This window comes from Chelonoidis abingdonii, chromosome 26 (genome assembly GCF_003597395.2).
Source record: "Chelonoidis abingdonii isolate Lonesome George chromosome 26, CheloAbing_2.0, whole genome shotgun sequence".
In the NCBI taxonomy this organism is placed as follows: domain Eukaryota; kingdom Metazoa; phylum Chordata; order Testudines; family Testudinidae; genus Chelonoidis; species Chelonoidis abingdonii.
Window position 1 is genome coordinate 18,008,424 of NC_133794.1, and position 10,410 is coordinate 18,018,833.

The window sequence follows — 10,410 nt, forward strand, 5'->3', positions numbered from 1 at the left end:
TTGTTGAGCCAGACATGCAAGCCTGCTGCAGTACAGATCCACGGTCTGGGCCATGTCCCTAAAGCTGGCCCATATGAACACAAGAAGGTTTGCAAGTAAACAGAGCCATTTATAACTAATTGTCCTAGTCGATGGGAGCCATCAAACTTCTAAACCGCCATTAATGGCCCACACTTTGCATAGTTACAATAGGACTTTAGAATAATACTTCACATTTCTAGCTTTAGATACAAGAATGATACATACATACAAATAGGATCCACTAGATCATAAGCTTTGTAATGATACCCTATGAGACCTTTTGCATAAAGCATATTCCAGTTACATTATATTTACACTCATAAGCATATTTCCATAAACATATGGAGTGCAACGTCACATGGCCCCACAGTCGCACAGCACCTCCATGTCTAGCTTCCTCCTCCTGGTATGGTGGATGGCCACCGTGGCCAACACCAGGAGGAGGCTGATGTGAGGAGGTCACATGACTTCGTGAGGCCACAGGTGGGGTATGCATATATCAGAAGATGAGGGGCTAGAATGTGAGGAGGAGGTTCTGGAGGAGCTAGAAAAGGGGCTACAACCCCTTTGGTACAACTGTCGGGGAGGTGGTGAACCATGCCTGTGCTCAGGGCTCTGTGAACGAGCTGCCAACTACAATGCCAGGCGGGCAGCGGGACGAGGGCAGAATATAGACTGGCCCACCAACGTTCCTTACCTTCCATGGGTGGTAGGAGGTCCTGGGTGTGGGCGTGAGACACAAGGGTGAGGAAGTGATGGGTGTGGAGCAGCTGTTTCCTGGTTGCAGTTCACAGGTCATGCAGCCTGCTCAGGTGACGCAGCCAGGAAGGCTTGTGGGGACAGGGGCCTGATGGTGAGGTCCAGAGGGCCAGAGCTGAGGGGTAGACGGAGAGCACCCTCCTGCAGGGCCCAATCGAGGAAAGCATGAAAGGCATGTAGTAAGGCTGCCCTCACCTCCTGGAGTATACACTGGGGCATGCGAGAGGTAGAGAGCCCCAAGTGCCGGCTGAGTGCCTGGAGGTCCACCCAGTCCCTCCGGTTGTAGTCTCCTGGATCTCCAATCCTGGTGATACCAGTCAGGACCAACCTCCAGTGCATTGAGGGGAACTCCACCACATGCACAGTGAGATGGGGGTTGTGCAGCAATGGATCCACAAGGAGGTCTTCGTAAAAGACTGGCAGCTCCATAGAGGTCATGCAGGAGACCCTTCAGATGGAGATAGCAGAGCTGCCAGTCAGATCCCTCAGAGGCAGCGGAGGAAGGTGTGTGTCAAGCAGCGTAGCTGCAGCTGCATGGGCAGGGGTCTGGTTAGCCACCTCAAGTGCAATCCCATCTGAAATCTTGGGTACGTATGCGGGACAGCTAACCTGTCCTGTCACAGCTACACTGCTGTTTTTACCATGCTCAATCAGATCAAGGGTTGCCACCTGTCCAGGATTGTCCATTTTTTGAAGTAGCTGTCCTGGGAAATCTGTAAGTCTTCCCAAGACATTGAAAGTCCTGTTTTTTGTCACTTTCATTCCCCAGCTCTCGGCCTGCCTTTCCCTTTAGGTTACCCCTCTGAACAAGGAGCCATCCTTGGTTTGGTCTCCAGATGAATCTCTGCCCTGTGGGTGGGAGGGAGCATGGCCCATCTCAGAATTGGGAGGTGGACATTGCCTGCAGGGGAGACCAAGGCCCAGGCTAAGGAGACGCAGGCAGTTTCAGACCTAGAATAAGGGGAGATGAGGGTCCATCGATGGCTCAAAGGAGGAACACGGGACTGGGCCCAGGTATGCGGGGCCCACAGCTGGCTTCGCAGGGGAAAGTGGAGCCAGGTCTGGGCCAGCAGGGCCTATCAAGGGCTTGGTGGGGGAAAGTAGGTCTGGATTTGGGTATGTGGGGCCCAATGATGGCTTGGTGGGGGAAAGCAGGACTGGATGTGAGTATCTAGGGCCCACCGATCACTCGGCAGGGGAAAGCAGGGCCAGGTCTGGGTATGCATGGCACATGGATGGTTCGGCAGGGGAAAGCCAGGCCAGGTCCGGGTTGGCAGGGCCCATTGATGGCTTGGTGGGGAAAAGCAAGACTGGGCCTTGGTATGTGGGGCTCATCAATGGTTTGGTGGGGGAAGGCGGGACTGAGTCTGGGTATGTGGGGCCCATTGATGGCTTTGTTGACGAAAGTGGAGCCAGGGCCTGGTGTGCAGGATCCATCTCTGGCTTGGCGGGAGAACAGATGGCTGGGCCCCACTCTGCAAGCCATTGATGGCTAAGTGGGGGAAGATAGGAGCCACAGCCAGGATATGTTCAGCACACAGCTAGCTCAATTGGTGAAGATGGGGACTGGGACCGGGTCCACACCATCCATCAATGGTGGACAGCAGGGTTGAGACAGGATTGCAGGGCCCAGTGATGACTTAGCAGAGAAGGTGAGACCGGGAAGCCCATGGGTGGCTCGGTGGCACCGGGTGGTCCATGGCTGGCTCAGCAGGGGAACGCGAGGCCGGGCCAGTTATGGGGGACTCTCTGTGCGGGAATGTGGGACAGGCCTGCTCCTGACACAGGATGCTTCTCAGCATGTTGCCAGCCACGTGGGAAGCGCAGTGAGCGGCACCGAGCCTCCCCCAGCCTGCTGTGGTGCCCTCCCCAGCACAGCCCTAAGACCTGTTCATGCAGGTGCAGGTGCGGCTGCTGCGCTGGGGATCCCACCTCTATTCCAGGGCAGATGCCTCAGTGTGCAGCAGGTGCACGTTACACTAAATCCGCTGTGTCTTGCTCTAAGGGGCCAGGCGCCGCCACCCTTGGGGGCAGCCTGGGCGCAGCCGGGCTCTAGACGGCTGTGCTCAACAGCTCAGAAGCCCAGCTTGGGCCTCAGGCAGCCTGGCGGGGTTAGCCCCGGAGGCAGGGCCTGGACCGCAGCCTGGCGTGGGAGCCCTGCTTGGGCCTTGGGCAGCCTGGCAGGGAGGCTCTGACAGCTGCACTGTCCCATGTCCCTGCGGAGGCACTGTAGCCTAGCCAGCCTAGGCTGGGTCCCCACTCTGAGACAGGCCCACACCATCACGGCCCCACCAAGCTGCCATCGTACCTAAGGTGGAGTGGGTCTGTGTATAGCTAAGGCCAGCCTAGCCTGCCTCCTTCTGACCAACCAGAGAACAGGATACGGCCTGTGATCCTGTCTCCTGATCAACAGTTATCTTAGCCAATCCCCCCTCCTTGTTTTGGTGTTTCATCATCATCATCATCATGTTACTATTATGCCTCTGGCATTTAGAGCAGTGACAAAGCTCCTCCACTCCTGTCTGTTTCTGGCAAGTCTTTCAATGATTTCCCAGCTGTGCCCCAGGTTTTTCAGATTGGCTTCCACAGCTCTTTGCCATGTCGTTTTCAGGTGGCCTCATTTTCGCTTGCATTCAGGTGTCCATTTATTGCTACTCTGGTGATGGAATCAGTTTCCATCCGAAGCATGTGACCAATCCATCTCCAACGCCTCCTGGCAGATATGGTGCTCAGATCCTCTTGGCTGCACTGTGTCACTAGATCTTGGTTTGATATTATTCTGGGCCAAAAGATACAGAAGATTTTTCTGAGGCAGGTTGTATGGAATGAAGGCAGTTTGGACATGTCATACTTTCTCATTTCGCAGCATTTTGCACTATAAAGTAGTGCTGAAAGTACGCAGCTCTGATAAATCTTGAGTTTGGCGTTGGTGTTGTACGTTGACAGTTTCCAGACTGTATGTAAGCTCCTGAAGGTGTTCCTGGCTTCATCGATTTTTGTTCCAGATGTCCTGGCTTGTTCCACAATCCACAATATAATGCCGGCATCTGTAATTTTCACTCCATGCATCTGAAAGAGTGAGGTTTTTTACCCACGAAAACTCATGCTCAAATAAATCTGTTAACATTTAAGGTGCCACTAGACTCCTTGTTGCTTTTGTGGCTACAGACTAACACGGCTACCCCTGTATACTCCTCAAGGCATTTGTCCTTTAGCTTCTGGGATTTTGTGTCTAAAGCCTTTTTGTTCAGGGCTCATCTGGTTTCTAGGGGCCGGGCGTCCCACGTGCCAGGTTTAATCACGCGCCTTCCTTCTCTTCTGCCTGTAGCCTAGACAGGCGCCACTGCACTGCTTTGGCGTCTAATGACTGACAAATATCTTGACCAATGACCTGTTAAAATCTTTTCGATTGACGTTAATCTCCACCTTTCGCCCTTGAAGCGGTTCCTGATTTACATCCGTCTAGCCTATGGAAAGTGAGAGTGATTTTGATTGATGGCTTGTTTCTTCTAACGGGAACAGAGCCCGGCGGGAAATTTCTCCAGTGGGAGGGGAATAGGGCGGGCGTGGCAGCCCCGGCCACCAATGACTTGCGGGAGGGCGGAGCAGCGCGCCCAATGCGGTCGGGAGGCGGGGCTGGGCAGCTGCCGTTCCCGTCTGTCGCAGGAGGCAGCCGCGGGCTGGTGGTGGGTGTGTGAGGTGAGAGCGGGACGTGGAGCTGCTGTCATGAGCTACTCAGGTGAGAGGCTGCTGGGGTGGAGGGGGTCGGCTGGGTGCAAGATGGCGGCTGCCCCCGCTTGTGAGGGGGGTTCGGCGCTGCCCCTCCTCTCCTGTCCCTCACGGCGGCCTGCGGGGCCTACTCCGAGCCCCCCCCCGCGCCCTGAGGGGGGCCTGGATGTGGGCGAAGGGTTGTCCCAGTCGCTCGCTCCTTGCTGCGCACGGCCTCCGCCGTGGGGCCGGGGTGACGGCGGAAGGGGCCTGAGCGTCACTTTCCACCCGCCTCATAAGCATAGGGCGTGTGGGGGCCGTCGGGCCGGTTCTGACCCCGACCCATAGCACAAACATGCCATAGACCTGCAGGGGGTCTGCGCCGCCGCCGCCACTGACCCCGGCCCCTACCGCATGGCACAGGGCCTGAGGGGGTTGGAGCTGGCCTGATGCTGATACACTGCCGCAAACACGGCCTGGGGACTCAGGGTGGGGCCGCCCTGATCCCGATCCCGTGTTGCATGCCGAGCCATGGCATTTGGTGCCACTGCCCCCCCCCCCCCACTGTATTGCATGGCATGGTGTGGGGGTTGGCACGGGCCATAAGGGGAGAGGAGGCCCTGACTCCCTGCTGCATGGCACAGCATTGGCTTTGACCCTCTGGTGCGTGGCATAGTATGAGTCTGCAGGGGGACAGGTATGGAGCCTGGTGGGGTGTTGGTGCAGAACCCGCTCCCCTACCGTACAGTGTGGGGCCTGGTGGGACACTGACCCCATACCCCTACTGCACAGCATTACAGGGGGCTGTTACTCCCCACAAACACATTATCCCCACCACACAGTTTGTTATGGAGCTGGGGGTGGGGGGTGTCTGGCACTGACACACACACCCATACATACCTCAGCTGCATTGTGAAGTACTGTGTGGGCAGAGCTGGCACTCACCAGTCCACACACACCACAAAGCAGAATTGCCTGGGGCCTGCCAGGGGCAGGGGGGCTCAACCACTGACACTCCTCACGTACACCATCACCCATCTTGCATTACATGGATTTTGGACATATGGGAAGATATACAAGGGGTGGGGGACAGAGACACACCCACACCATTGCACAGGCTCTGGTGGGATTTAATAACCAAGAGGAGGCACTGGCTGTACTATTTTGCCATACATAACATTGAATGGGCCTCTGGTGAGTGGGTATAATAACTAGAGGAGGAGCTGACATGCTTTCCCCTGTATGCAGTATTGCATTGGTGTGAGTATGTGTGTAATAAATAATGAGGGAGTGGGAGACCGAGCGCTGATAATAGTCTCTGTCAGTTGTGAGTTTTGGAGACAGTGAGAGTAAAGGTGGAATTGATTATACCCTTAGCTTACTGTCACTGCATCGTCTTGGTAATTATGGAAGAAATTTACACTGCTTCGTCGCATACACTCACCATTGCTTGAAGGAATGGGGTATAATAAGGGTGGAGAAGGTGATTGTGATATCTTTTCTCCTTTCTACCTCACACCATTGCATGGGCTTTGGGGGGCATGTAATCATAGAATCATAGAATATCAGGGTTGGAAGGGACCTCAGGAGATCATCTAGTCCAACCCCCTGCTCAAAGAAGACCAATTCCAACTAAATCATCCCAGACAGGGCTTTGTCAAGCCTGACCTTTAAAACCTCAAGGAAGGAGATTCCACCACCTCATAGGTAACCCATTCCAGTGCTCACCACTCTGAGTGAAAAAGTTTTCCTAATATTCAGCTAACCTCCCCACTGCAAACATGAGACCATTACTCCTTGTCTGTCATCGGTACCACTGACAGTCAGATCCATCCTCTCTTGGAACCCTCTTCAGGTAGTTGAAAGCAGCTATCAAATCCCCCTCGTCCTTCTCTCTGCAGACTAAACAATCTCAGTTCCTTCAGCCTCTCCTCAGAAATCATTGCTGCCCAGCCCCCTAATCATTTTTGTTTGCCTCGCTGGACTCTTCCAATTTTTCTACATCCTTCTTTAGTGTGGGGCCAAAACTGGACACAGTATGCCAGATGAGGCCTCACCATGTTGAATGAGGGCATGATCACATCCCTCAATTCTGCTGGCATGTCCCTACTTATACAGCCCAAAATGCCGTTAGCCTTCTTGCAACAATAACACACAGTTGACTCATATCAGCTCTTCGTCACTGTAACCCCTAGGTCTTTTCCTGCAGAACTGCCTTCCTAGCCATTCGGTCCCTAGTCTGTAACAGTGGATGGGATTTTCTTTCTAAGTGCAGGGCCTCGCACTTGTCCTTGTTGAACCTCATCAGGTTCTTTTGCCTAGTCTTCAATTTCGTCAGGTCCCTTGTATCCTATCCCTACCCTCCAGCGTATCTAATCCTCCTCCAAGTTAGTGTCATCGCAAACTTGTTGAGAGTGCAGTCCAAGCCATCCTCCAGATCATTAATGAAAAATTGACAAAACCGGCCCAGGACTGACCCTTAGGGCACTCTGCTTGAAACCGACTGCCAACTAGACATGGAGCATTGATCGGCTACGTTGAGCCCGACGATCTAGCCAGTTTCTGTCCACTTATAGTCAATTATCCAGCCATACTTCTTTAACTTGCTGGCAAGAATACCGTGGAAGACCGTATCAAAAGCTTTGCTAAGTCAAGGAACACATCACTGCTTTCCCCTCATCCACAGAGCCAGTTATCTCCTCATAGAAGGCAATTAGGTTAGTCAGGCATGACTTCCTGTGAATCCATGCTGACTGTTCCTGATCACTTTCCTCTCTCTAAGTGCTTCAGAATTGATTCCTGAGGCCTTGAGTGTCCTTGAAAATAAATGCCAGAATGAATATTTTTTTTTTTTTAAAAACTAATAGCTCATCCCTTGGAAGAATGTGTGCAGACTTTGAAGCTAGATAAATGTGACATGACACAAGGATTGGTTGATTTGCTAATTGTGGTTGACTTTGGGAATGGGTGCCAGAAATTCCAGCTACTACACAGACAGAGCAGGAAGGGTATGTGAGCAATTACTTGTGTGCAAAAGTGTGTGGTAAAAGGTGTGATGAGACAGTGTCTTTACAGTACCCACAACAGCCTCATATGCTGGGGTCCAGGTGTGGGTTTGTGGGGTGAGGTTTGATGGCCTGCTAATAGGGAGCCCCAACTGCTGCTGCTGCCGGATCCCTCCCTATCCGTTTCTCTTCCTAACGTATCCATTTCTTCACTTCTCTTCCTCTTCCACTGTCCTGCTTCTATCTCCCTCCCTCACTCCTACATCCCATTCCCCTATCCAATCCTGTCCCCCTTTCTTCCTCACTGCCTCTCCTCCCCCGCAACCATCCTTGCCATGACCATCAGGGCACTCACATTGTATGGAAAACAGTATGGCTCCAGCACACACAGAAGAGGGGTTTGATTAGCACCAGGACCCAGGAGGTTGAGCAGCTAGCATGAGGCGCACTTTCCATCATCTGCAGAAATGGCAGTGGCATGTGACCCCACACAGCCCTCTATGCATTCTTCTGTTAGGGGGGCAATACTACTATGTTCATAGGAGGGCCTCTCCCCTCCACCGGTGACTTACCTCTCTTCGGCTGCTCCAGGCACTGAATACCACACGCCTCTACTGCTGCACTTCCTTTTGCTTCCCGGTCTTCCACACGGTTTATTCTTGCCAGCAAGTTAAAAAGTATGGCTGGATAATGACTATAAGTGGACAGAAAACTGGCTAGATCGTCGGGCTCAACGGGTAGCCGATCATGCTCCATGTCTGTTGGCAGTCGGTTTCAAGCAGAGTGCCCTAAGGGTCAGTCCTGGGGCCGGTTTTGTTCAATTTTTCATTAATGATCTGGAGGATGGCTTGGACTGCACTCTCAACAAGATTTGCAGATGACACTAAACTTGGAGGAGGATTAGATACGCTGGAGGGTAGGGATAGGATACAAGAGGGACCTGACGAATTGAAGACTAGGCAAAAGAAACTGATGAGGTTCAACAAGGACAAGTGCAGAGCCCTGCACTATAAAGAAAAATCCCATCCACTGTTACGTAGGGACCGAATGCTAGGAAGCAGTTCTTGCAGAAAAAGACCTAGGGTTTACAGTGACGGAAGCTGGAATATGAGTCAACTGTGTGTTATTGTTGCCAGAAGGCTAACGGCATTTTGGGCTGTATAAGTAGGGACATGCCAGAAGATTGATAGGGATGTGATATTGCCTCTATTCAACATTGGTGAGGCTCATCGCATACTGTGTCCAGTTTTGGGCCCCACACTACAGAAGGATGTAGAAAAATGGAGAGTCCAGCAGAGACAACAAAAATGATTAGGGGGCTGGAGCACAATGATTTCTGAGGAGAGGCTGAAGGAACTGAGATTGTTTAGTCTGCAGAAGAGAAGGACAGGGGGGATTTAGAGCTGCTTTCAACTACCGAAGAGGGTTCCAAAGAGGATGGATCTAACTGTTTCAGTGGTACCGATGACAGAACAAGGAGTAATGGTCTCATGTTTGCAGTGGGAGGTTTAGCTTGAATATTAGGAAAACTTTTTCACTCAGAGTGTGAAGCACTGGAATGGGTTACCTATGGAGGTGGTGGAATCTCCTTCCTTAGAGGTTTTAAAGGTCAGGCTTGACAAAGCCCTGTCTGGGATGATTTAGTTGGGAATTGGTCTTCTTTGAGCAGGGGGTTGGACTAGATGATCTCCTGAGGTCCCTTCCAACCCTGATATTCTATGATTCTATGATTACATGCCCCCAAAGCCCATGCAATGGTGAGGTAGAAAGGAGAAAAGATATCACAATCACCTCTCCACCCTTATTATACCCCATTCTTCAAGCATGGTGAGTGTATGCGACGAAGCAGTGTAAATTTCTTCCATAATTACCAAGACGATGCAGTGACAGTAAGCAAGGTATAATTCAATTCACCTTACTCTCACTGTCTCCAAACTCACAACTGAACAGAGACTATTATCAGCGCTCGGTCTCCCACTCCTCATTATTATTACAACATTACATACACCAATGCAATACTGCATACAGGGGAAAGCATGTCAGCTCCTCCTCTAGTTATTATACCCACTCACCAGAGCCATTCAATGTTATGTATGGCAAAATAGTACAGCCAGTGCTCCTCTTGGTTATAAATCCCACCAGAGCCTGTGCAATGGTGTGGGTGTGTGTCTCTGTCCCCACCCCTGTATATTTCCCATATGTCCAAAATCCATGTAATGCAGAGGGTGATGGTGTACGTGAGGAGTGTCAGTGGTTGAGCCCCCTGCCCTGGCAGGCCCCAGGCAATTCTGCTTTGTGGTGTGTGTGGACTGGTGTAGTGCCAGCTCTGCCCACACAGTACTTCACATGCAGCTGAGGTATGTATGGGTGTGTGTGTTCAGTGCCAGACCCCCCACCCCAGCTCCATAACAAACTGTGTGGTGGGATAATGGTTTGTGGGAGTAACAGCCCCCTGTAATGCTGTGCAGTAGGGGTATGGGGTCAGTGTCCCACAGGCCCACACTGTACGGTAGGGGAGCGGGTTCTGCACCAACACCCCACCAGGCTCCATACCTGTCCCCTGCAGACTCATACTATGCCACGCACCAGAGGGTCAAAGCCAATGCTGTGCCATGCAGCAGGAGTCAGGGCTCCTCTCCCTTATGGCCCGTGCAACCCCCACACCATGCCATGCATGTACAGTGGGGGGGGGCAGTGCACCAAATGCCATGGCTCGGCATGCAACACGGGATCGGTCAGGGCGGCCCACCTGAGTCCCCAGGCCGTGTTTGCGGCAGTGTATCAGCATCAGGCCAGCTCCAACCCCTCAGGCCCTGTGCCATGCGGTAGGGGCCGGGGTCAGTGGCGGCGCGGCGCAGACCCCCTGCAGGTCTATGGCATGTTTGTGCTAGGGTCGGGGTCAGAACCGCCGACGGCC

General features: G+C 52.7%; 1 protein-coding gene and 1 long non-coding RNA gene across 15 annotated transcripts in view; one reads left to right on the top strand and one right to left on the bottom strand.

Annotated features, from left to right (window-relative positions):
- Positions 1–263: 263 nt before the first annotated feature.
- The window catches only part of LOC142045962 (uncharacterized), a 38,144-nt gene continuing 27,997 nt past the window's right edge, over positions 264–10,410 (bottom strand). The window contains exon 2 of the long non-coding RNA XR_012654877.1: positions 264–586. This is a non-coding gene — a long non-coding RNA (uncharacterized LOC142045962). The remainder of the gene's footprint in view (positions 587–10,410) is intronic.
- Positions 4,381–10,410, top strand: part of LOC116816267 (uncharacterized) — a 29,618-nt gene continuing 23,588 nt past the window's right edge. For 13 of the 14 annotated variants that reach the window (XM_075060978.1, XM_075060977.1, XM_075060981.1 and 10 more), the window contains exon 1: positions 4,411–4,519. Coding sequence is in view for 1 of the 14 variants with exons in the window: in XM_032765340.2 (XP_032621231.1) it covers positions 4,507–4,519 (13 nt within the window). In the remaining 13 variants the exon portion in view is untranslated. Of the gene's footprint in view, positions 4,520–10,410 lie in introns of all 14 variants that reach the window. The other variant, XM_032765340.2, reaches the window with a different exon arrangement.